At 52.2% G+C, this 27,213-nt stretch overlaps 1 protein-coding gene across 1 annotated transcript in view; it reads right to left on the reverse strand.

The window, feature by feature from the left end:
- LOC137519289 (ranBP-type and C3HC4-type zinc finger-containing protein 1-like) overlaps positions 1 to 27,213 on the reverse strand; it is a 238,698-nt gene that overhangs the window by 142,857 nt on the left and 68,628 nt on the right. Inside the window, exon 8 of the mRNA XM_068238232.1 lies at positions 23,346 to 23,519. Within this exon, the coding sequence (XP_068094333.1) occupies positions 23,346 to 23,519 (174 nt within the window). The remainder of the gene's footprint in view (positions 1 to 23,345; positions 23,520 to 27,213) is intronic.

The following is a 27,213-nucleotide window of genomic DNA, read 5'->3' on the forward strand; positions in this document are numbered from 1 at the left end:
AGGGATATGTGAGGGAGCAGGCTGGTGTTGTGCCTTCCTCTGGATCAGCAGGGATATGTGAGGGAGCAGGCTGGTGTTGTGCCTTCCTCTGGATCAGCAGGGATATGTGAGGGTGCAGGCTGGTGTTGTACCTTCCTCTGGATCAGCAGGGATATGTGAGGGAGCAGGCTGGTGTTGTACCTTCCTCTGGATCAGCAGGGATATGTGAGAGAGCAGGCTGGTGTTGTGCCTTCCTCTGGATCAGCACGGATATGTGAGGGTGCAGGCTGGTGTTGTGCCTTCCTCTGGATCAGCAGGGATATGTGAGGGAGCAGGCTGGTGTTGTGCCTTCCTCTGGATCAGCAGGGATATGTGAGGGAGCAGGCTGGTGTTGTACCTTCCTCTGGATCAGCAGTCATATGTGAGGGTGCAGGCTGGTGTTGTGCCTTCCTCTGGATCAGCAGGGATATGTGAGGGAGCAGGCTGGTGTTGTACCTTCCTCTGGATCAGCAGTCATATGTGAGGGTGCAGGCTGGTGTTGTGCCTTCCTCTGGATCAGCAGAGATATGTGAGGGTGCAGGCTGGTGTTGTGCCTTCCTCTGGATCAGCAGGGATATGTGAGGAGCAGGCTGGTGTTGCGCCTTCCTCTGGATCAGCAGAGATATGTGAGGGAGCAGGCTGGTGCTGTGCCTTCCTCTGGATCAGCAGGGATATGTGAGGGTGCAGGCTGGTGGTGTACCTTCCTCTGGATCAGCAGGGATATGTGAGGGTGCAGGCCGGTGTTGTACCTTCCTCTGGATCAGCAGGGATATGTGAGGGAGCAGGCTGGTGTTGTGCCTTCCTCTGGATCAGCAGGGATATGTGAGGGTGCAGGCTGGTGTTGTGCCTTCCTCTGGATCAGCAGGGATATGTGAGGGAGCAGGCTGGTGTTGTACCTTCCTCTGGATCAGCAGGGATATGTGAGGGAGCAGGCTGGTGTTGTGCCTTCCTCTGGATCAGCAGGGATATGTGAGGGTACAGGCTGATGTTGTGCCTTACTTTGGCTCAGCAGGGATATGTGAGGGTGCAGGCTGGTGTTGTGCCGCCCTCTGGATCAGCAGGGATATGTGAGGGAGCAGGCTGGTGTTGTGCCTTCCTCTGGATCAGCAGGGGTATGTGAGGGAGCAGGCTGGTGCTGTGCCTTCCTCTGGATCAGCAGGGATATGTGAGGGTGCAGGCTGGTGTTGTGCCTTCCTCTGGATCAGCAGGGATATGTGAGGGAGCAGGCTGGTGCTGTGCCTTCCTCTGGATCAGCAGGGATATGTGAGGGAGCAGGCTGGTGTTGTGCCTTCCTCTGGATCAGCAGGGATATGTGAGGGTGCAGGCTGGTGATGTGCCTTCCTCTGGATCAGCAGGGATATGTGAGGGAGCAGGCTGGAGTTGTGTCTTCCTGTGGATCAGCAGGGATATGTGAGGGAGCAGGCTGGTGCTGTGCCTTCCTCTGGATCAGCAGGGATATGTGAGGGAGCAGGCTGGTGTTGTGCCTTCCTCTGGATCAGCAGGGATATGTGAGGGTGCAGGCCGGTGTTGTACCTTCCCCTGGATAAACAGGGATATGTGAGGGAGCAGGCTGGTGTTGTACTTTGTATTCTGGTTGAACTCAATGGACGTATGTCTTTTTTCAACCCAAATAACTATGCAGCTATGGTGCCTCGGGTGTCTCTTAAAAGCCTGTTAATACTATCTACCGTATTTTTCTTACTATAAGACGCTCCTGACCATAGGACGCACGTAGGTTTAGAGGACACGCTCAGGCTTGCTGCGTGTCTCACCTGATCGCCGCCGATGCGCCGCTATCTGCCGCGTAAGGAGCGCCCCCCCCTCCCAGACCCCGTGCGCTCCCTGGCCAATCAGTGCCAGGCAGCGCCGAGGGGTGGATCGGGACACCCTATGACGACACGACGTCGTTGACGTCATTCCGGCCGATCTCCTGAAGGCAATCACCGCCGGCGGTGATCGGAAGGGTGGGTGGGATTCGGCTGGGAGGGGGGTATCATGTAGCTAGCGCTAGGCTAGCTACACGATTTTAAAAAAAAATAAGTTTAAAAAACCGGTAGCAGGGTTCTCTCATTAGAAAAACCCTTTATTTCTGCATACTACTCCTGCACCTTCTCAAATTATGCACGTGGTGTATCTATTGTAGTTCATAAAAAATGTCCATTCCAATTGCTCCACCTCAAAATTACACGGCATGGAAATGAATATAGTAGGATTATACCTACCACCGCCAGCTGATATTCACATTTTACAAGACATATTAGAACAGATTAATAAATGGCCTCCATGCAGGACTCTGCTATGCGGAGATTTTAATATGGTGATTTCACCCCAGAAGGACAGATTGTCACCCTCTAATAGAGATTCGTTGGTACTTAAACACTGCATTGACTCTCTAGGTTTGGTAGACATTTGGAGAGAACGATTCCCTAATGATGGTGGTTTTACATGCCACTCAACTACACATCAAACTCTTTCTAGAATCGATATGTTTCTCTCCTCCCCAGACCTGGCTCCTGGGGTGTTTCGGACCACGCCCCCTGGGGCTAACTCTCAGAACAGAGGGTCCCCAATCCAGACCTGGCTCCTGGGGTGTCTGGCCTCAGGCGTTTCGGACCACGCCCCCTGGGGCTAACTCTCAGAACGGAGGGTCCCCAATCCAGACCTGTCTGGAAGCTCTCTCCTAAATGGCTGGACAGTATGTTTGTGGAGGAGGTGACTAAAGTCCCTCTTCAGAGATACTGGAGGAAGAATGAGGAATCTGCAGCAACACATGTGGTGTGGGATGCATACAAGGCCGTGGTGAGAGGCTCATTTACTGCAGGTATCAAATACGCAAGAGACCAAACTAGAATGTTACTCACTAACGCGGAAGCTGCTGCTAAAGCTGCAGAGGAAAACTAGATTTCTGCTCGTACTCCAGAATCCTATTCTACATGGCAGCTAGCTCTGTCTGCTCTTACAGCTAGGCAAGCAAGTTCTGCACAGTCAGCCCTTAAAGAGGAACTCCAGTGAAAATAATGTAATAAAAAAAGTGCTTCATTTTTACAATAATTATGTATACATGATTTAGTCAGTGTTTGCTCATTGTAAAATCTTTCCTCTCCCAGATTCACATTCTGACATGTATTACATGGTGACATTGTTACTGTGGGCAGGTTATGTAAGCTGCTCCTAGCTGTTTTGGCTGTTACAGACAGCTGTAAACAGCCATTTCCTGTCTGTGAACCTTGTTACATTGTGGCAGTTTGCCCAGAGTACCGCGGTACCAGAGCCTCTTGTGGGAGGGGTTTCATCACAAAATCAGTCATACAGCGCCCCCTGATGGTCTGTTTGTGAAATGCAATAGATTTGTCATGTAAAAGGGGGTATCAGCTACTGATTGGGATAAAGTTCAATTCTTGGTCGGAGTTTCTCTTTAAACTTAAAACAGTTTGCATATATGAACAAGGGGACAGTACGGGAAGGCTTCTTGCACACCTCATAGGTCAGGAAAGATTTATTCCACATATTTCCACAATCATTGACCAAAATGATCACCCTTTTCATGATGCTCTAGCAATAAATCAGCTCTTTAAAGAATATTACTGGACCTTGTATGCATCTTCTGCCCAATACTCTGATGCTATGCTATCTGAATTCCTAAATGGTATCCATTTGCCCAAATTATCTCCCTCTGAGAGGGAATTCCTAGATGGGGACATTTCCAGGGAGGAGCTGGATGCAGCTCTAGATTTAATGCCCACACATAAATCCCCCGGTACTGACGGCCTCCCACTGGCGTTCTTTAAAAAACACAGAGGATATGCCTCGTCTGCTCCAGGTATTTCATCTCCCGCAAGCTGATAAACCTCTCCCTAAGTCAATGGCCAAAGCGCTGATAGTTATAATTCCTAAGCCAGGCAAGGACCCTACTAAATGCTCATCGTACAGACCTATTTCGCTCCTAAACATAGATTATAAATGACTCGCTAAAATAGTATCTGACAGAGTGAACAGGGTCTTATCAACCTTAATTCACTCTGATCAGTCCGGCTTTGTCCCCGGGAAAGGAACGGACATTAATATCCGAAGGCTAATGACAAACCTTAGCATTCAGCATGACAATAGTGGCTCGAGAGTGATCACTTCCCTTGACGCTGAAAAAACGTTCGATTCAGTGGAATGGAAGTTTCTTTTTGAGGTCCTTTGCCGCTTTGGCCCTAAATTTATAAAATGGATTCAGGCGTTATACCATTCCCCAGTGGCTAGGGTTAAAACTGGCCTGCACGTCTCAACTCCCTTCACCCTGGGCAGGGGGACGAGGCAGGGTTGCCCCCCGTCTCCCTCCCTCTTTGCACTGGCGATAGAGCCCCTGGTTATCCAGATTAGAACTAACAGCGCTATTAAAGGTCTGCGAGTGGGTGAAATTCAGGTAAAAATGTCCTTGTATGCAGATGATCTACTCCTCTAATTAAATGACCCTGGGCCCTCCCTGGAAATGTCCCTTGAGGTTATACAGAAATTTGGCCAGTTCTCGGGCCTAAAGATCAATTGCTCCAAATCGCTTGTCCTTCCTATTGATCCGGCTCCTCCTCCTCCTGGCCAACAATCTCAACTAGCTTGGGTATCGGAGTTAAAATATCTTGGGATCAGGTTCACAACTAATGTCCTGGATTTTCAGAAATTAAATTTAGCCCCAGCCTTGGAACTCCTCAGGGACAAATGCAAGGCGTGGCGTAGTCTTCCACTTACCCTACTCGGCAGAGCTAATGCAATAGAAATGAATCTTCTACCTAAATTCACTTATATATTCCGCAATTCCCCCGTCACCATCCCAAATAATATTTTTAAAGAAATAGACTCTTCCATTACAACATGTTTATGGGATGCTAAAACCCCTAGAATAGCACTTAAAACCCTACAGCTGCCAAAGGAGGCGGGCGGGATTGGTCTCCCAGTATTCAAACTTTATTATTGGGCTGCTATATTAGTTACCGCCCATTGGTGCTTCTCCCGCTCACCAGACAATCCTGCCACGGCGCTTGAGGCAGCAGCTATAGGTTCTCACACGGCCCTGGCTAGCTTACCCTATTGTGGTATCAAATGCTCTTCAAAGCTTACATATTCAATGAAAACAGTAATCTTAGTCTGGGAAGCAGTCAAAAAATGCCAATGCTCCCCGGGGCAGGTTTCCCCGTTCTTACCCCTCTGGAACAATACTTCTCTCCCTCATTTTGCCTCTATCCCTGACCCCACAGTCTGGGCGGATAGAGGTATCTATAGACTTAAAGACTTGATAGAAGATAACCAACTACTAACCTTCGACCAGCTTAAGTCCCAATATCAACTTACGAATAAATTTTTTTATTTTTTTTTAGATACCTCCAGCTACGCCACGCCTTTCATGCCCAATTTCCAACCTCCGATTCACCTCTGGTGGTCTCCACCTTCCCTGTGGAACACAAAATGGCTCCTAAGGAGCTCCCAAAGGCTCTCTCTCTACTCTGTATAAAACTATTCTCCCTGTTTCATCGCCCTCCTTGTCTAAACTCTATGACAAATGGAAAACTGACATTCCTGACCTAGAACCTTCCGAATGGGATGAAACTCTGCAAAGCACGTTCAGCTACTGTATCTCAGCTCGAAATAAAATGATTGCGCTTAAACTCCTCCACAGAGCATACATTTCTCCAGCCAAACTCCATTATTATAACGCCCAAGCTCCTTCTTCCTGCGCCAGATGCGGACAATTGGACGCTGGCTTCATGCATGTACTTTGGTCCTGCCCCAGTCTTTCACACTTTTGGCTCGAGATGGGGCAGTGGATCCAAAAATTATTCCCAAGAGCCTCCATCCCCCCTAATCCGAAACATTATATATTGGGAGTAATAAACGACCAAATTAAGGCAGTACCCAAGCAAATTATTTTTCGTAGCCTCCTTTTCTATGCTAAAAAGCTTATTACTCTACATTGGAATCAACCAAAACCACCCTCAGTCTCTGAATGGCACTCATATGGTAAAGAGCTCCTCATCCTCAGAGAGTTATACGAAAAATGTGGAACTAATAAAAATGTTTTAGAAAATCTGGTTCCGTTGGTTAGATGCCAATGAGATTACCCTTTGCTAAGGGACTCACCCCTTTTTGTTGATCAAAAATAAACCTTGTCATAATCCTACTATGGGGGGGTTACCTTGTTCTGCTGCAGCAGGTCTGTGTCTTTTGTATGGTTTTGTTTTAAGCCGACTGTTCCGGCTTTGTTGTGATATAAACTAAAAATTCAATAAAAATTTTGACTTTAAAAAAAACAAAAACTCCCTGCATTTGGATTATAAGACGCAGTGATTTTTTCCCCCACTTTTGGGGGAGAAAAAGTGAGTCTTACAGTCAAAAATATACAGTATGTATTTAACAGAGGTTGCTAACTTGCATTTCTGTGTCGCAATGTTGGCTGGACTTGTATGCTTACACACTCATTCTCTCAAAAGAAGAATCCTTAAGAAAAACAAAGAAAATACAAAAAATGTATATGTGTGTATGTATGTATGTATACGTATATATATATATATATATATATATATATATATATATATATATATATATATATATATACACACACACACAAGCACATTTTATTTTTCATCAACATTGTTACATTCACCATACACTCAGTCACATGTATGAGAATCTAGAGCAGCAGCTAGAGTGCAAATTTAAGTCATTGACTTAGAAATAAGGTGAACAAGTAGGGATACTGGCAAAGTCTGCTCAGAAGCCACCCCCCCCCCCCCCCCCCGGAACTTTCCAGAGAGCAGATACCCTGTGGTGCCCCACAGCACTTGCAAAGTCTGCACAGAAGCCCCACCCCAAGGAACTTTCCAGATGGTAGATACCCTGTGGTACCCGCATACCCTAGTTTATTTCAGTCTCTGTGGAGTGCTACTTTCCCTCTATCCCAAGTTATGAAGTGGGATTTAAGAAATGAGACATGGAGAAGGTGGAGGATAAAACACATACTGGAAATCTATTTGGAATATATGAATGAAACCTCCCTCAGAGTCTCTGTGGTCAGTTCCCCAGCTTTGTGGGAGGTCTCCAGGCCACCCTCAGTGTTTGCGGTCGGTTCCCCAGCATTGTGGAAGGTCTCCAGGCCACCCTCAGTCTTTGCGGCCGGTTCCCCAGCTTTGTGGAAGGTCTCCAGGCCACTCTCAGTCTTTGCGGTCGGTTCCTCAGCTTTGTGGGAGGTCTGCAGGCCACCCTCAGTCTTTGCGGTCGGTTCCCCAGCTTTGTGGGAGGTCTCCAGGCCACCCTCAGTGTTTGCGGTCGGTTCCCCAGCTTTGTGGGAGGTCTCCAGGCCACTCTAAGGAATTGCTGTCAATTCCCTGGGTTTGTTGGGAGATTCCAGGCCACCCTCAGTCTTTGCGGTCAGCTCCCTGGGTGTGTGGGGTGTTTCTAAGCCACCCTCAGTCTTAGTGGTCAGTTCCCCAGATTTGTGGGATGTCTCCAGGCCACCACACGGTGTTGCAGTAAGTTCCCTAAGTTTGTGGGGTGTTTCTAGGCCACCCAGAATCTTTGTGGTCAGTTCCCTGGGTTTGTGGGGACTTTCCAGGCCACCCTCAGTGTTTGTGGTCAGTTCTCCAGATTTGTGGGATGTCTCCAGGCCACCACACGGTGTTGCAGTAAGTTCACCAAGTTTGTGGGGTGTTTCTAGGACACCCAGAATCTTTGTGGTCAGTTCCCTGGGTTTATGGGGTGTCTCTAGGCCACCCTCAGTGTTTGTGGTCAGTTCTCCAGATTTGTGGGATGTCTCCAGGCCACCACACGGTGTTGCAGTAAGTTCACCAAGTTTGTGGGGTGTTTCTAGGCCACCCAGAATCTTTGTGGTCAGTTCCCTGGGTTTGTGGGGTGTCTCTAGGCCACCCTTAGTCTTTGCGGTCAGTTCTCCAGGTTTGTGGGATGTCTCCAGGCCACCCTGTTGCTTGGTCAGGCAGATATGAAGATGAAATCGTCCAGTGAACTGTCTTTCGGCTTGTGCTGGGAAGCGGTCGCCTCTTCTCTCCTTCCTTTTTCCTGGAATATTCAAACACAAAAGAAAGAAGAGAAGAGCTTCGTCAAACAGTATCACTTCCCAAAACAAGAACGATTTTCACCTCAGCATGGACGGACTAAGGAGGAAGAACATTACGAATGGGGCAGAACAAATTCTAGAAAGGAAACAAAATACCAGAAAAAGCAATTCCCTTAATCTATAGAGAGTGTTACCGCCAGATTCTGTCTACATGCGTGCAAGACACAAATGATCATTATCAGTAGTAGAAGGGAACGGGACTATTCATATGTGATGCAGCTGTTCCACGTAAATTCCCATTGGGAAAATCATGTCCTGTGGCCCAAGAGTTACAAGACCTCACTAGCCAAGTGCTCACAATAGACATTCAATGCCCAATGCCTTCTAATTACCATACATTTACCATAATTAATACCTAAAAATTAAAGGTTTAGTATCTGATATCAAACATGGGGTTGAGGTAAGGCCTAAGGAAGGGGTTGAAGTTAGACCTACGTATCTGAGAAGGGGATAAGGTTAAACCTAAGCATCTGGGAAGGGCTTGAGGCTAGGCCCAAGGAACAAGGAAGGGGTTGAGGTTAGGGATAAGGTACAGGGAAGGGGCTGAGGTTAGGGATAAGGTACAGGGAAGGGGCTGAGGTTAGGGATAAGGTACAGGGAAGGGGCTGAGGTTAGGTGTAAGGTACAGGGAAGGGGCTGAGGTTAGGTGTAAGGTACAGGGAAGGGGCTGAGGTTAGGTGTAAGGTACAGGGAAGGGGCTGAGGTTAGGTGTAAGGTACAGGGAAGGGGCTGAGGTTAGGGATAAGGTACAGGGAAGGGGCTGAGGTTAGGGATAAGGTACAGGGAAGGGGCTGAGGTTAGGTGTAAGGTACAGGGAAGGGGCTGAGGTTAGGTGTAAGGTACAGGGAAGGGGCTGAGGTTAGGTGTAAGGTACAGGGAAGGGGCTGAGGTTAGGTGTAAGGTACAGGGAAGGGGCTGAGGTTAGGGATAAGGTACAGGGAAGGGGCTGAGGTTAGGTATAAGGTACAAGGAAGGGGCTGATGTTAGGCATAAGGTACAGGGAAGGGGCTGAGGTTAGGGATAAGGTACAGGGAAGGGGCTGAGGTTAGGTGTAAGGTACAGGGAAGGGGCTGAGGTTAGGTGTAAGGTACAGGGAAGGGGCTGAGGTTAGGGATAAGGTACAGAGAAGGGGCTGAGGTTAGGTATAAGGTACAGGGAAGGGGCTGAGGTTAGGTGTAAGGTACAGGGAAGGGGCTGAGGTTAGGTGTAAGGTACAGGGAAGGGGCTGAGGTTAGGGATAAGGTACAGAGAAGGGGCTGAGGTTAGGTATAAGGTACAGGGAAGGGGCTGAGGTTAGGTATAAGGTACAGGGAAGGGGCTGAGGTTAGGGATAAGGTACAGGGAAGGGGCTGAGGTTAGGTGTAAGGTACAGGGAAGGGGCTGAGGTTAGGTGTAAGGTACAGGGAAGGGGCTGAGGTTGGGTATAAGGTACAGGGAAGGGGCTGAGGTTAGGCATAAGGTACAGGGGAAGGGCTGAGGTTAGGCATAAGGTACAGGGAAGGGGCTGAGGTTAGGGATAAGGTACAGGGAAGGGGCTGAGGTTAGGTGTAAGGTACAGGGAAGGGGCTGAGGTTAGGTGTAAGGTACAGGGAAGGGGCTGAGGTTAGGGATAAGGTACAGGGAAGGGGCTGAGGTTAGGTGTAAGGTACAGGGAAGGGGCTGAGGTTAGGTGTAAGGTACAGGGAAGGGGCTGAGGTTAGGGATAAGGTACAGGGAAGGGGCTGAGGTTAGGTGTAAGGTACAGGGAAGGGGCTGAGGTTAGGTGTAAGGTACAGGGAAGGGGCTGAGGTTAGGTATAAGGTACAGGGAAGGGGCTGAGGTTAGGGATAAGGTACAGGGAAGGGGCTGAGGTTAGGTGTAAGGTACAGGGAAGGGGCTGAGGTTAGGGATAAGGTACAGGGAAGGGGCTGAGGTTAGGGATAAGGTACAGGGAAGGGGCTGAGGTTAGGTGTAAGGTACAGGGAAGGGGTTGAGGTTAGGCATAAGGTACAGGGAAGGGGCTGAGGTTAGGTGTAAGGTACAGGGAAGGGGCTGAGGTTAGGTGTAAGGTACAGGGAAGGGGTTGAGGTTAGGCATAAGGTACAGGGAAGGGGCTGAGGTTAGGTGTAAGGTACAGGGAAGGGGCTGAGGTTAGGTGTAAGGTACAGGGAAGGGGCTGAGGTTAGGCATAAGGTACAGGGGAAGGGCTGAGGTTAGGCATAAGGTACAGGGAAGGGGCTGAGGTTAGCATAAGGTACAGGGAAGGGGCTGAGGTTAGGTATAAGGTACAGGGAAGGGGCTGAGGTTAGGTGTAAGGTACAGGGAAGGGGCTGAGGTTAGGTGTAAGGTACAGGGAAGGGGCTGAGGTTAGGTGTAAGGTACAGGGAAGGGGCTGAGGTTAGGTGTAAGGTACAGGGAAGGGGCTGAGGTTAGGTGTAAGGTACAGGGAAGGGGCTGAGGTTAGGTGTAAGGTACAGGGAAGGGGCTGAGGTTAGGTGTAAGGTACAGGGAAGGGGCTGAGGTTAGGTGTAAGGTACAGGGAAGCGGCTGAGGTTAGGTGTAAGGTACAGGGAAGGGGCTGAGGTTAGGGATAAGGTACAGGGAAGGGGCTGAGGTTAGGTGTAAGGTACAGGGAAGGGGCTGAGGTTAGGTGTAAGGTACAGGGAAGGGGCTGAGGTTAGGGATAAGGTACAGGGAAGGGGCTGAGGTTAGGTGTAAGGTACAGGGAAGGGGCTGAGGTTAGGTATAAGGTACAGGGAAGGGGCTGAGGTTAGGGATAAGGTACAGGGAAGGGGCTGAGGTTAGGTGTAAGGTACAGGGAAGGGGCTGAGGTTAGGGATAAGGTACAGGGAAGGGGCTGAGGTTAGGGATAAGGTACAGGGAAGGGGCTGAGGTTAGGTGTAAGGTACAGGGAAGGGGTTGAGGTTAGGCATAAGGTACAGGGAAGGGGCTGAGGTTAGGTGTAAGGTACAGGGAAGGGGCTGAGGTTAGGTGTAAGGTACAGGGAAGGGGTTGAGGTTAGGCGTAAGGTACAGGGAAGGGGCTGAGGTTAGGTGTAAGGTACAGGGAAGGGGCTGAGGTTAGGTGTAAGGTACAGGGAAGGGGCTGAGGTTAGGTATAAGGTACAGGGAAGGGGCTGAGGTTAGGTGTAAGGTACAGGGAAGGGGCAGAGGTTAGGCATAAGGTACAGGGGAAGGGCTGAGGTTAGGCATAAGGTACAGGGAAGGGGCTGAGGTTAGCATAAGGTACAGGGAAGGGGCTGAGGTTAGGTATAAGGTACAGGGAAGAGGCTGAGGTTAGGCATAAGGTACAGGGAAGGGGCTGAGGTTAGGTATAAGGTACAGGGAAGGGGCTGAGGTTAGGCATAAGGTCCAGGGAAGGGGCTGAGGTTAGGTATAAGGTACAAGGAAGGGGCTAAGGGTAGGCATAAGGTACAGGGAAGGGGCTGAGGTTAGGCATAAGGTACAGGGAAGGGGCAGAGGTTAGGTATAAGGTACAGGGAAGGGGCTGAGGTTAGGTGTAAGGTACAGGGAAGGGGCTGAGGTTAGGTGGAAGGTACAGGGAAGGGGCTGAGGTTAGGTGTAAGGTACAGGGAAGGGGCTGAGGTTAGGTATAAGGTACAAGGAAGGGGCTGAGGTTAGGTATAAGGTACAGGGAAGGGGCTGAGGTTAGGTGTAAGGTACAGGGAAGGGGCTGAGGTTAGGTATAAGGTACAGGGAAGGGGCTGAGGTTAGGCATAAGGTCCAGGGAAGGGGCTGAGGTTAGGTATCAGGTACAAGGAAGGGGCTGAGGTTAGGCATAAGGTACAGGGAAGGGGCTGAGGTTAGGCATAAGGTACAGGGAAGGGGCTGAGGTTAGGCGTAAGGTACAGGGAAGGGGCTGAGGTTAGGTGTAAGGTACAGGGAAGGGGCTGAGGTTAGGTGTAAGGTACAAGGAAGGGGCTGAGGTTAGGCATAAGGTACAGAGAAGGAGCTGAGGTTAGGCATAAGGTACAGGGGAAGGGCTGAGGTTAGGCATAAGGTACAGGGAAGGGGCTGAGGTTAGGTATAAGGTACAGGGAAGGGGCTGAGGTTAGGCATAAGGTCCAGGGAAGGGGCTGAGGTTAGGTATAAGGTACAAGGAAGGGGCTGAGGTTAGGCATAAGGTACAGGGAAGGGGCTGAGGTTAGGCATAAGGTACAGGGAAGGGGCTGAGGTTAGGCATAAGGTACAGGGAAGGGGCAGAGGTTAGGTATAAGGTACAGGGAAGGGGCAGAGGTTAGGTGTAAGGTACAGGGAAGGGGCTGAGGTTAGGTGTAAGGTACAGGGAAGGGGCTGAGGTTAGGTGTAAGGTACAGGGAAGGGGCTGAGGTTAGGTGTAAGGTACAGGGAAGGGGCTGAGGTTAGGTATAAGGTACAGGGAAGGGGCTGAGGTTAGGTATAAGGTACAGGGAAGGGGCTGAGGTTAGGTGTAAGGTACAGGGAAGGGGCTGAGGTTAGGTATAAGGTACAGGGAAGAAGCTGAGGTTAGGTGTAAGGTACAGGGAAGGGGCTGAGGTTAGGTATAAGGTACAGGGAAGGGGCTGAGGTTAGGTATAAGGTACAGGGAAGGGGCTGAGGTTAGGCATAAGGTCCAGGGAAGGGGCTGAGGTTAGGTATAAGGTACAAGGAAGGGGCTGCGGTTAGGCATAAGGTACAGGGAAGGGGCTGAGGTTAGGTGTAAGGTACAGGGAAGGGGCTGAGGTTAGGCATAAGGTACAGGGAAGGGGCTGAGGTTAGGCATAAGGTACAGGGAAGGGGCAGAGGTTAGGCGTAAGGTACAGGGAAGGGGCTGAGGTTAGGTGTAAGGTACAGGGAAGGGGCTGAGGTTAGGTGTAAGGTACAGGGAAGGGGCTGAGGTTAGGTGTAAGGTACAAGGAAGGGGCTGAGGTTAGGCATAAGGTACAGAGAAGGAGCTGAGGTTAGGCATAAGGTACAGGGGAAGGGCTGAGGTTAGGCATAAGGTACAGGGAAGGGGCAGAGGTTAGGCATAAGGTACAGGGAAGGGGCTGAGGTTAGGCATAAGGTACAGGGGAAGGGCTGAGGTTAGGCATAAGGTACAGGGAAGGGGCTGAGGTTAGGCATAAGGTACAGGGAATGGGCTGAGGTTAGGTATAAGGTACAGGGAAGGGGCTGAGGTTAGGCATAAGGTACAGGGAACTAAAAACCGATGGAGCGCGCCATAGTGAATTAATCAAGAGGGTAATGTATTGGTAATTCAAAGTTATACTCACAAAAGTATTTGTGTAATTCGCATGTCAGCGGGCACCCAACCGCTTAACCTCAGCAGTGGAGGATGACGCGCTGTGGTCAGGAACAGGGAAGGAGCTGAGGTTAGGCATAAGGTACAGGGAAGGGGCTGTGGTTGGGTATAAGGTACAGGGAAGGGGCTGAGGTTGGGTATAAGGTACAGAGAAGGGGCTGAGGTTAGGCATAAGGTACAGGGAAGGGGCTGTGGTTGGGTATAAGGTACAGGGAAGGGGCTGAGGTTGGGTATAAGGTACAGGGAAGGGGCAGAGGTTAGGCATAAGGTACAGAGAAGGACCTGAGGTTAGGCATAAGGTACAGGGAAGGGGCAGAGGTTAGGCATAAGGTACAGAGAAGGAGCTGAGGTTAGGTATAAGGAACAGTGATGGGGCTGAGGTTAGGCATAAGGTACAGAGAAGGAGCTGAGGTTAGGCATAAGGTACAGGGGAAGGGCTGAGGTTAGGCATAAGGTACAGGGAAGGGGCAGAGGTTAGGCATAAGGTACAGGGAAGGGGCTGAGGTTAGGTGTAAGGTACAGGGAAGGGGCAGAGGTTAGGTATAAGGTACAGGGAAGGGGCAGAGGTTAGGTATAAGGTACAGGGAAGGGGCTGAGGTTAGGCATAAGGTACAGGGAAGGGGCTGAGGTTAGGCATAAGGTACAGGGAAGGGGCTGAGGTTAGGTGTAAGGTACAGGGAAGGGGCAGAGGTTAGGCATAAGGTACAGGGAAGGGGCTGAGGTTAGGTGTAAGGTACAGGGAAGGGGCTGAGGTTAGGTATAAGGTACAGGGAAGGGGCAGAGGTTAGGTATAAGGTACAGGGAAGGGGCAGAGGTTAGGTATAAGGTACAGGGCAGGGGCTGAGGTTAGGCATAAGGTACAAGGAAGGGGCTGAGGTTAGGCATAAGGTACAGGGAAGGGGCTGAGGTTAGGTGTAAGGTACAGGGAAGGGGCAGAGGTTAGGTATAAGGTACAGGGAAGGGGCTGAGGTTAGGTGTAAGGTACAGGGAAGGGGCTGAGGTTAGGCATAAGGTACAGGGAAGGGGTTGAGGTTAGGCATAAGGTACAGGGAAGGGGCTGAGGTTAGGTGTAAGGTACAGGGAAGGGGATGAGGTTAGCATAAGGTACAGGGAAGGGGCTGAGGTTAGCATAAGGTACAGGGAAGGGGCTGAGGTTAGGCATAAGGTACAGGGAAGGGGCAGAGGTTAGGTGTAAGGTACAGGGAAGGGGCTGAGGTTAGGCATAAGGTACCGGGAAGGGGCTGAGGTTAGGCATAAGGTACAAGGAAGGGGCTGAGGTTAGGCATAAGGTACAGGGAAGGGGCTGAGGTTAGGCATAAGGTACAGGGAAGGGGCTGAGGTTAGCATAAGGTACAGGGAAGGGGCTGAGGTTAGCATAAGGTACAGGGAAGGGGCTGAGGTTAGGCATAAGGTACAGGGAAGGGGCTGAGGTTAGGCATAGGGTACAGGGAAGGGGCTGAGGTTAGGCATAGGGTACAGGGAAGGGGCTGAGGTTAGCATAAGGTACAGGGAAGGGGCTGAGGTTAGGCATAAGGTACAGGGAAGGGGCTGAGGTTAGCATAAGGTACAGGGAAGGGGCTGAGGTTAGGTGTAATGTACAGGGAAAGGGCTGAGGTTAGGTGTAAGGTACAGGGAAGGGGCTGAGGTTAGGCATAAGGTACAGGGAAGGGGCTGAGGTTAGGTGTAAGGTACAGGGAAGGGGCTGAGGTTAGGTGTAAGGTACAGGGAAGGGGTTGAGGTTAGGCATAAGGTACAGGGAAGGGGCTGAGGTTAGGTGTAAGGTACATGGAAGGGGCTGAGGTTAGCATAAGGTACAGGGAAGGGGCTGAGGTTAGGCATAAGGTACAGGGAAGGGGCTGAGGTTAGGCATAAGGTACAGGGAAGGGGCTGAGGTTAGCATAAGGTACAGGGAAGGGGCTGAGGTTAGCATAAGGTACAGGGAAGGGGCTGAGGTTAGGCATAAGGTACAGGGAAGGGGCTGAGGTTAGCATAAGGTACAGGGAAGGGGCTGAGGTTAGCATAAGGTACAGGGAAGGGGCTGAGGTTAGGCATAAGGTACAGGGAAGGGGCTGAGGTTAGCATAAGGTACAGGGAAGGGGCTGAGGTTAGGTGTAATGTACAGGGAAAGGGCTGAGGTTAGGTGTAAGGTACAGGGAAGGGGCTGAGGTTAGGCATAAGGTACAGGGAAGGGGCTGAGGTTAGGCATAAGGTAAAGGGAAGGGGCTGAGGTTAGGTGTAAGGTACAGGGAAGGGGTTGAGGTTAGGCATAAGGTACAGGGAAGGGGCTGAGGTTAGGTGTAAGGTACAGGGAAGGGGCTGAGGTTAGCATAAGGTACAGGGAAGGGGCTGAGGTTAGGCATAAGGTACAGGGAAGGGGCTGAGGTTAGCATAAGGTACAGGGAAGGGGCTGAGGTTAGGTGTAATGTACAGGGAAAGGGCTGAGGTTAGGTGTAAGGTACAGGGAAGGGGCTGAGGTTAGGCATAAGGTACAGGGAAGGGGCTGAGGTTAGGCATAAGGTAAAGGGAAGGGGCTGAGGTTAGGTGTAAGGTACAGGGAAGGGGTTGAGGTTAGGCATAAGGTACAGGGAAGGGGCTGAGGTTAGGTGTAAGGTACAGGGAAGGGGCTGAGGTTAGCATAAGGTACAGGGAAGGGGCTGAGGTTAGGCATAAGGTACAGGGAAGGGGCTGAGGTTAGGCATAAGGTACAGGGAAGGGGCTGAGGTTAGCATAAGGTACAGGGAAGGGGCTGAGGTTAGGCATAGGGTACAGGAAAGGGGATTTTTCGGGAAATATGATTTTTTTTAATCAACTTGCTGTAAAATCAAATCATTTTATTGTATCGTGTGTGGCCACCTTATGGTTCTAGGAAGGGCTTGAGGCTAGGCAAATGGACCAGGGAAGGGCTTAACCACTTCAGCACCACAGGGTTTTTTGCTTAAAAACCAGAGCAATTTTCACATTTCAGCGCTCCTCCCATTCATTCACCAATAACTTTATTGCTACTCATCAGATGTAAATGATCTATATCTTGTTTTTTTTGCCACAAATTATGCTTTGTGAGGGTGATATTTGCTTTTAGTAATTATGCTATTATCTGTGCATTTTAAAGGGAAAAATGAGAAAAAAAAAGAAAAAATACACTATTTCTCCATTTCCATGCACTATAGTTTTCAAATAAACAATGTTACCATAGGTAAAACCCACACATTGTATTTGCTAATTTGTCCTGGTTATCTCAACATTTAAATAATGTTCCTAGTACAATGTATGGCGATAATATATTAGTTTCTGGTTTGTGTTTTTTGTTTTCTCATTGTACTCTATCAGTAATTAAAAGCCCTTATCTTCATGATTAACAGTAATACACTCTCATGGCATACATATTTTAAAAGCTAAGTCCCTAGGGTAACTATGTATTCTCTTTTCAATGCTGTCACTTTTGTTTTTTTTACAAGTATTTATTTGGGGGTATAGAGTACATGAAAATAACAGTTTTATTGCTTTTCATTCAGTTTTCCGGTAAAAAAAATCACATGACTTATCCCTCAGTTGTCAAACAACACAAAATCTATTCTCTCACTTGTCACGGTTAAAATGATACCCTATATACATAATCAGATAGCTTATTGGGCATACAGCACACTGTTTACCACAAGTACGCCTATCTACTCCCCTGAGCTTCAAGTAAAGTTTTGTGGGGAGTAGATAAGCGTAGCAAGGGATTCAAAGTGGTTAAAGGAGTCGTCGGGCAAAATAAAAACCAGTTTCACTTACAAGGGCTTCTACCAGCCCCCTGCAGCCATCCTGTGTCCTCGTAGTCACTCACTGCTGCTCCAGTCCCCCACCGCTAGCTAGTTCTGCTTCTACCAGCCCCATGCAGCCATCCTGTGCCCTCGTAGTCACTCACTGCTGCTCCAGTCCCCCACCGCTAGCTAGTTCTGCTTCTACCAGCCCCATGCAGCCATCCTGTGTCCTCGCAGTCACTCACTGCTGCTCCAGTCTCCCGCCGCCAGCTAGTTCTGCTTCTACCAGCCCCCTGCAGCCATCCTGTGCCCTCGTAGTCACTCACTGCTGCTCCAGTCCCCCACCGCCAGCTAGTTCTGCTTCTACCAGCCCCATGCAGCCATCCTGTGCCCTCGTAGTCAGTCACTGCTGCTCCAGTCCCCCGCCACCAGCTAGTTCTGCTTCTACCAGCCCCCTGCAGCCATCCTGTGCCCTCGTAGTCACTCACTGCTGCTCCAGTCTCCCGCCGCCAGCTAGTTCTGCTTCTACCAGCCCCCTGCAGCCATCCTGTGCCCTCGTAGTCACTCACTGCTGCTCCAGTCACCCACCGCCAGCTAGTTCTGCTTCTACCAGCCCCATGCAGCCATCCTGTGCCCTCGTAGTCAGTCACTGCTGCTCCAGTCCCCCGCCACCAGCTAGTTCTGCTTCTACCAGCCCCCTGCAGCCATCCTGTGCCCTCGTAGTCACTCACTGCTGCTCCAGTCCCCCGCCACCAGCTAGTTCTGCTTCTACCAGCCCCATGCAGCCATCCTGTGCCCCCGTAGTCACTCACTGCTGCTCCAGTCCCCCGCCACCAGCTAGTTCTGCTTCTACCAGCCCCATGCAGCCATCCTGTGCCCTCGTAGTCACTCACTGCTGCTCCAGTCCCCTGCCACCAGCTAGTTCTGCTTCTACCAGCCCCATGCAGCCATCCTGTGCCCTCGCAGTCACTCACTGCTGCTCCAGTCCCCCGCCACCAGCTAGTTCTGCTTCTACCAGCCCCATGCAGCCATCCTGAGCCCTCGTAGTCACTCACTGCTGCTCCAGTCCCCCGCCGCCAGCTAGTTCTGCTTCTACCAGCCCCATGCAGCCATCCTGTGCCCTCGTAGTCACTCACTGCTGCTCCAGTCCCCCGCCACCAGCTAGTTCTGCTTCTACCAGCCCCATGCAGCCATCCTGTGCCCTCGCAGTCATTCACTGCTGCTCCAGTCCCCTGCCACCAACTAGTTCTGCTTCTACCAGCCCCATGCAGCCATCCTGTGCCCTCGTAGTCACTCACTGCTGCTCCAGTCCCCCCGCCACCAGCTAGTTCTGCTTCTACCAGCACCCTGCAGCCATCCTGTGCCCTCATAGTCACTCACTGCTGCTCCGGTCCCCGCCACCAGCTAGTTCTGCTTCTACCAGCCCCATGCAGCCATCCTGTGCCCTCGTAGTCACTCACTGCTGCTCCAGTCCCCCACCCCCATCTGGTTCTGCTTCTACCAGCCCCATGCAGCCATCCTGTGCCCTCACAGTCACTCACTGCTGCTCCAGTCCCCCGCCACCAGCTAGTTCTGCTTCTACCAGCCCCATGCAGCCATCCTGTGCCCTCATAGTCACTCACTGCTGCTCCAGTCCCCGCCACCAGCTAGTTCTGCTTCTACCAGCCCCATGCAGCCATCCTGTGCCCTCGTAGTCACTCACTGCTGCTCCAGTTGCCGCCAGCTAGTTTCATGGACCGCATTGCATACATTTTTACGCATTCCTGCTGCTGCAGGAACATTAACATACATTTTTTCGTGTTAGTGTTGCAATGCATAAAAATCTACGTGTTATACCGCTAACGTGCAAAAATTTATCTGTTAATGTTCCTGCACCAGCGGGAGTACGAAAAAATGTACGCAATGCGGCCCGCCGACCGAGAGGTCAGCAAAAACAAAACTAGCTGGCGGCGGGGGACTGGAGCAGCAGTGAGTGACTACGAGGGCACAGGATGGCTGCATGGGGCTGGTAGAAGCAGAACTAGCTGGTGGCGGGGGACTGGAGCAGCAGTGAGTGACTGCGAGGGCACAGGATGGCTGCATGGGGCTGGTAGAAGCAGAACTAGCTGGTGGCAGGGGACTGGAGCAGCAGTGACTACGAGGACACAGGATGGCTGCAGGGGGTTGGTAGAAGCAGAACTAGCTGGTGGCGGGGGACTGGAGCAGCAGTGAGTGACTGCGAGGGCACAGGATGGCTGCAGGGGGCTGGTAGAAGCAGAACTAGCTGGCGGCGGGAGACTGGAGCAGCAGTGAGTGACTGCGAGGGCACAGGATGGCTGCATGGGGCTGGTAACAGCAGAACTAGCTGGCGGCGGGGGACTGGAGCAGCAGTGAGTGACTACGAGGGCACAGGATGGCTGCATGGGGCTGGTAACAGCAGAACTAGCTGGTGGCGGGGGACTGGAGCAGCAGTGAGTGACTACGAGGGCACAGGATGGCTGCAGGGGGCTGGTAACAGCAGAACTAGCTGGCGGCGGGGGACTGGAGCAGCAGTGAGTGACTACGAGGGAGGGAGGGCACAGGATGGCTGCATGGGGCTGGTAGAAGCCCCAGGTAAGTGAAACTTTTTTTTTTTTCTTTGCATGATGATTCCTTTAAGGTTAGGCATAAATACGCCTACAAGCTTAACTTAAATGGATCCGAGATAAACTTTTACTCATTGCATAATTGTGTTCCTTTCATATAGTTTATAGGGCATTCCTCAAGCCAAATACTTTTTGTTTTGTTTTAATACTCTAATTCCCTATAAACTAAACAAGCCTCGCCCACAGCATTTCACAGTGCCTTGGCAGTGTAGCAAGGGCTTATGGGAGCTCAGTCTGGGCAGGAGGAGGTTACTAGCCAGAGATTTCAGAGACGGAGGGAGGAGGAGAGGGGAGTGAATTTACACACAGGCAAGCTGATAGCATCTCCAGCCCTCAGCCTCTGACAATGTGACAAACAGAACATGGCTGCCCTCATTGTATCACAGGAATGAATAATCATCAACTTATAAGGCTGTTTTCAGCTAGATTTGCTGTGTAAACTATCTAAACTTTAGATAAGATATATAGACAATTTACTTGTTATAGTTAGTTTTTCATCTCGGATCCGCTTTAAAGAAACAGGTGAAAGCCTGAGGCTAGGTCCAAGGAACAGGGAAGGGCTTGAGGTTAGGCCCATTGTTGCCCTATTTGCCCAAGTAATAGGTGTCAGAGTGGTGCACCCCTCCCTATGTTTACTTGTGAGGCTCAGCCGGCGTAGGATCTTTTTATACCCAATCCTATTACTGACCTAAAACAAAGGGAAAAAGGCTCCCAATAGAGATAAAAAACGCTAAAAACAAATAAAACTAAGAAATGTGAGGTGTCTTACCTCAATGAAGACCAATTCATAAATGAGATGAATGGAAATGTTTTATAAAGCTCTGGCAACGCGTTTCATGAGACTCTGTCTGACTTCCTCAGGGGGAAGCTATCAGCCGCATGTAGAGTGCCTCTTCTTAGTCTATTACACCCGACTACCACATATTACTGACCTGTTGCCAGTTACATTCATTAGTTGTGTCACCTTCCAACAGGTATCATTTCCTTTACTATTACTGTATTGTTTGTCAGTCAGTCATTGCAATGTCCCAACATTTATGTAATGTGTAGCTGACATCAAATGTGAAATGAGCGCACAGTTTTCATAAACAAGACAGTTTGTCAATTTCAGCATCTGATATCGGCCAATATGTAATTCACATTTTCACACCTTTTACACCACCAGGAAGCAAGAAAATACACAATCATTGGAATATTACTTTTTCACCTACTTTTTCGTGCATTTCAGTAGCAAAGCAGGAAAAAAAGTGAATTGCATCTGGGCATGGTGTCTTATGCCGAGCGCTGTTATCACAGCGCAGGAGATTTGGGTGCAGCCGGCGCCACCATAGACCGTATTAGGAATTACTGCTATAGCGGCACACAGTCAGTAGACGGAGCTGAGTTACTTTAAAAACACTGTAATTTGGCCTGCAGCAGTAGCTGGAAGACAAATTAGATCATTCCCCACCATCCACATGGACCTGGAGGGGGAATAGTAATTAACGGCGACGGGACTTGTGCAGCAGCAGGGGGAGCCGTAAATCGGCTGTATCCTGCGCCTAAGTCTGCCGGCGGTAATTTCATATGTATGCGTCTTATGCTTGGTTATACATACTGCAGTTTCTGTGCTTATACATCATTAGAAACTGTTCTATTTACTTATTACATGATATACCATACCAAGCAGCAACTGCCAGGATTCCTATATACTAAACGCAGGCACACTACAGCAGAGTGACTTCCTGTGTTTAGTATCTAGGATAGCTTTGTTAGGCATTGTGCTGTAAGCCGGTGTACAGTGATTGGCTGCTGTGAGCCGGTGTACAGTGATTAGCTGCTGTAAGCCGGTGTACAGGGATTGGCTGCTGTAAGCCGGTGTGCAGTGATTGGCAGCTGTAAGCCGGTGTACAGTGATTGGCTGCTGCTGTAAGCCAGTGTGCAATGATTGGCTGCTGTGAGCCAGAGTACAGTGATTGGCCGCTGTAAGCCGGTGTACAGTGATTGGCTGCTGTAAGCCGGTGTACAGTGATTGGCTGCTGTAAGCCGGTGTACAGTGATTGGCTGCTGTAAGCCGGTGTACAGTGATTGGCTGCTGTAAGCCGGTGTACAGTGATTGGCCGCTGTAAGCCGGTGTACAGGGATTGGCCGCTGTAAGCCGGTGTACAGTGATTGGCAGCTGTGAGCCGGTGTGCAGTGATTGGCAGCTGTAAGCCGGTGTACAGTGATTGGCTGCTGTAAGCCGGTGTACAGGGATTGGCTGCTGTAAGCCGGTGTACAGGGATTGGCCGCTGTAAGCCGGTGTACAGTGATTGGCTGCTGTAAGCCGGTGTACAGTGATTGGCCGCTGTAAGCCGGTGTACAGGGATTGGCTGCTGTAAGCCGGAGTACAGTGATTGGCCGCTGTAAGCAGGTGTACAGGGATTGGCTGCTGTGAGCCGGTGTACAGTGATTGGCCGCTGTAAGCCAGTGTGCAGTGATTGGCCGCTGTAAGCCGGTGTACAGTGATTGGCCGCTGTAAGCCGGTGTACAGTGATTGGCCGCTGTAAGCCGGTGTACAGTGATTGGCCGCTGTAAGCCGGTGTACAGTGATTGGCCGCTGTAAGCCGGTGTACAGTGATTGGCCGCTGTAAGCCGGTGTACAGTGATTGGCCGCTGTAAGCCGGAGTACAGTGATTGGCCGCTGTAAGCCGGTGTACAGGGATTGGCTGCTGTGAGCCGGTGTACAGTGATTGGCTGCTGTAAGCCGGTGTGCAGTGATTGGCCGCTGTAAGCCGGTGTACAGTGATTGGCCGCTGTAAGCCGGTGTACAGTGATTGGCAGCTGTAAGCCGGTGTACAGTGATTGGCTGCTGTAAGCCGGTGTACAGTGATTGGCCGCTGTAAGCCGGTGTGCAGTGATTGGCAGCTGTAAGCCGGTGTGCAGTGATTGGCTGCTGTAAGCCGGTGTACAGTGATTGGCTGCTGTAAGCCGGTGTACAGGGATTGGCTGCTGTGAGCAGGTGTACAGGGATTGGCTGCTGTAAGCCGGTGTACAGTGATTGGCCGCTGTAAGCCGGTGTACAGGGATTGGCCGCTGTAAGCCGGTGTACAGTGATTGGCTGCTGTAAGCCGGTGTGCAGTGATTGGCAGCTGTAAGCCGGTGTACGTGTACAGGGATTGGCTGCTGTAAGCCGGTGTACAGTGATTGGCCGCTGTAAGCCGGTGTACAGTGATTGGCTGCTGTAAGCCGGTGTACAGTGATTGGCCGCTGTAAGCCGGTGTACAATGATTGGCTGCTGTAAGCCGGTGTACAGTGATTGGCCGCTGTAAGCAGGTGTACAGGGATTGCCCGCTGTAAGCCGGTGTGCAGTGATTGGCAGCTGTGAGCCGGTGTACAGTGATTGGCCGCTGTAAGCCGGTGTGCAGTGATTGGCTGCTGTAAGCCGGTGTACAGTGATTGGCCGCTGTAAGCCGGTGTACAGTGATTGGCTGCTGTAAGCCGGTGTACAGTGATTGGCTGCTGTGAGCCGGTGTACAGGGATTGGCTGCTGTGAGCCGGTGTACAGTGATTGGCTGCTGTGAGCCGGTGTACAGTGATTGGCTACTGCACATGAGCCCCATCAGTCTTCCTTACCTTCTTATACTGCTGCAGTCCGTCGTTCTCTTGCTGTAGCCTCCGCCGCTCAGAGTCATCTGGTTTGTACCCTTCAGGAACGATGTAGTCTATGGGACGCTCCATACTGCACATCTCACAGCCGGGCCGGGTCGGTACATTGATGTAGGTACATGTGGGACATGCCCAGCCAATCTGCAGAGAGGACAGGACAGGACAGTGTGTAGCTAGGCAACTGGAATGACAAGACTACCTATCCACAAACTGCCTGAGCGGCACTGCGCAGTCTGCCTCTCCTCCCAACCACTCCACAGTAGCGGCCTCTCCTCCCAACCACTCCACAGTAGCGGCCTCTCCTCCCAACCACTCCACAGTAGCGGCCTCTCCTCCCAACCACTCCACAGTAGCGGCCTCTCCTCCCAACCACTCCACAGTAACGGCCTCTCCTCCCAACCACTCCACAGTAACGGCCTCTCCTCCCAACCCCTCCACAGTAACGGCCTCTCCTCCCAACCCCTCCACAGTAACGGCCTCTCCTCCCAACCCCTCCACAGTAACGGCCTCTCCTCCCAACCCCTCCACAGTAACGGCCTCTCCTCCCAACCCCTCCACAGTAACGGCCTCTCCTCCCAACCCCTCCACAGTAACGGCCTCTCCTCCCAACCCCTCCACAGTAACGGCCTCTCCTCCCAACCCCTCCACAGTAACGGCCTCTCCTCCCAACCCCTCCACAGTAACGGCCTCTCCTCCCAACCCCTCCACAGTAACGGCCTCTCCTCCCAACCCCTCCACAGTAACGGCCTCTCCTCCCAACCCCTCCACAGTAACGGCCTCTCCTCCCAACCCCTCCACAGTAACGGCCTCTCCTCCCAACCCCTCCACAGTAACGGCCTCTCCTCCCAACCCCTCCACAGTAACGGCCTCTCCTCCCAACCCCTCCACAGTAACGGCCTCTCCTCCCAACCCCTCCACAGTAACGGCCTCTCCTCCCAACCCCTCCACAGTAACGGCCTCTCCTCCCAACCCCTCCACAGTAACGGCCTCTCCTCCCAACCCCTCCACAGTAACGGCCTCTCCTCCCAACCCCTCCACAGTAACGGCCTCTCCTCCCAACCCCTCCACAGTAACGGCCTCTCCTCCCAACCCCTCCACAGTAACGGCCTCTCCTCCCAACCCCTCCACAGTAACGGCCTCTCCTCCCAACCCCTCCACAGTAACGGCCTCTCCTCCCAACCCCTCCACAGTAACGGCCTCTCCTCCCAACCCCTCCACAGTAACGGCCTCTCCTCCCAACCCCTCCACCGTAACGGCCTCTCCTCCCAACCCCTCCACAGTAACGGCCTCTCCTCCCAACCCCTCCACAGTAACGGCCTCTCCTCCCAACCCCTCCACAGTAACGGCCTCTCCTCCCAACCCCTCCACAGTAACGGCCTCTCCTCCCAACCCCTCCACAGTAACGGCCTCTCCTGCCAACCATTCCACAGTAACGGCCTCTCCTCCCAACCATTCCACAGTAACGGCCTCTCCTCCCAACCATTCCACAGTAACGGCCTCTCCTCCCAACCACTCCTCAGTAACGGCCTCTCCTCCCAACCACTCCGCAGTAACGGCCTCTCCTCCCAACCCCTCCACAGTAACGGCCTCTCCTCCCAACCATTCCACAGTAACGGCCTCTCCTCCCAACCACTCCGCAGTAACGGCCTCTCCTCCCAACCACTCCGCAGTAACGGCCTCTCCTTCCAACCCCTCCGCAGTAACGGCCTCTCCTCCCAACCCCTCCACACTAACGGCCTCTCCTCCCAACCACTCCACAGTAACGGCATCTCCTCCCAACCACTCCACAGTAACAGCCTCTCCTTCCAACCCCTCCACAGTAACAGCCTCTCCTCCCAACCCCTCCACAGTAACGGCCTCTCCTCCCAACCCCTCCACAGTAACGGCCTCTCCTCCCAACCCCTCCACAGTAACGGCCTCTCCTCCCAACCATTCCACAGTAACGGCCTCTCCTCCCAACCCCTCCACAGTAACGGCCTCTCCTTCCAACCCCTCCACAGTAACGGCCTCTCCTCCCAACCCCTCCACAGTAACGGCCTCTCCTCCCAACCCCTCCACAGTAACGGCCTCTCCTCCCAACCCCTCCACAGTAACGGCCTCTCCTCCCAACCCCTCCACAGTAACGGCCTCTCCTCCCAACCCCTCCACAGTAACGGCCTCTCCTCCCAACCCCTCCACAGTAACGGCCTCTCCTCCCAACCCCTCCACAGTAACGGCCTCTCCTCCCAACCCCTCCACAGTAACGGCCTCTCCTCCCAACCCCTCCACAGTAACGGCCTCTCCTCCCAACCCCTCCACAGTAACGGCCTCTCCTCCCAACCCCTCCACAGTAACGGCCTCTCCTCCCAACCCCTCCACAGTAACGGCCTCTCCTCCCAACCCCTCCACAGTAACGGCCTCTCCTCCCAACCCCTCCACAGTAACGGCCTCTCCTCCCAACCCCTCCACAGTAACGGCCTCTCCTCCCAACCCCTCCACAGTAACGGCCTCTCCTCCCAACCCCTCCACAGTAACGGCCTCTCCTCCCAACCCCTCCACAGTAACGGCCTCTCCTCCCAACCCCTCCACAGTAACGGCCTCTCCTCCCAACCCCTCCACAGTAACGGCCTCTCCTCCCAACCCCTCCACAGTAACGGCCTCTCCTCCCAACCCCTCCACAGTAACGGCCTCTCCTCCCAACCCCTCCACAGTAACGGCCTCTCCTCCCAACCCCTCCACAGTAACGGCCTCTCCTCCCAACCCCTCCACAGTAACGGCCTCTCCTCCCAACCCCTCCACAGTAACGGCCTCTCCTCCCAACCCCTCCACAGTAACGGCCTCTCCTCCCAACCCCTCCACAGTAACGGCCTCTCCTCCCAACCCCTCCACAGTAACGGCCTCTCCTCCCAACCCCTCCACAGTAACGGCCTCTCCTCCCAACCCCTCCACAGTAACGGCCTCTCCTCCCAACCCCTCCACAGTAACGGCCTCTCCTCCCAACCCCTCCACAGTAACGGCCTCTCCTCCCAACCCCTCCACAGTAACGGCCTCTCCTCCCAACCCCTCCACAGTAACGGCCTCTCCTCCCAACCCCTCCACAGTAACGGCCTCTCCTCCCAACCCCTCCACAGTAACGGCCTCTCCTCCCAACCCCTCCACAGTAACGGCCTCTCCTCCCAACCCCTCCACAGTAACGGCCTCTCCTCCCAACCCCTCCACAGTAACGGCCTCTCCTCCCAACCCCTCCACCGTAACGGCCTCTCCTCCCAACCCCTCCACCGTAACGGCCTCTCCTCCCAACCCCTCCACCGTAACGGCCTCTCCTCCCAACCCCTCCACCGTAACGGCCTCTCCTCCCAACCCCTCCACAGTAACGGCCTCTCCTCCCAACCCCTCCACAGTAACGGCCTCTCCTCCCAACCCCTCCACAGTAACGGCCTCTCCTCCCAACCCCTCCACAGTAACGGCCTCTCCTCCCAACCCCTCCACAGTAACGGCCTCTCCTCCCAACCATTCCACAGTAACGGCCTCTCCTCCCAACCATTCCACAGTAACGGCCTCTCCTCCCAACCATTCCGCAGTAACGGCCTCTCCTCCCAACCATTCCGCAGTAACGGCCTCTCCTCCCAACCATTCCGCAGTAACGGCCTCTCCTCCCAACCACTCCGCAGTAACGGCCTCTCCTCCCAACCACTCCGCAGTAACGGCCTCTCCTCCCAACCACTCCGCAGTAACGGCCTCTCCTCCCAACCACTCCGCAGTAACGGCCTCTCCTCCCAACCCCTCCACAGTAACAGCCTCTCCTCCCAACCCCTCCACACTAACAGCCTCTCCTCCCAACCCCTCCACACTAACA

The sequence above is a fragment of the Hyperolius riggenbachi genome, chromosome 5 (assembly GCF_040937935.1).
Source record: "Hyperolius riggenbachi isolate aHypRig1 chromosome 5, aHypRig1.pri, whole genome shotgun sequence".
NCBI classification, from domain to species: Eukaryota; Metazoa; Chordata; class Amphibia; order Anura; family Hyperoliidae; genus Hyperolius; species Hyperolius riggenbachi.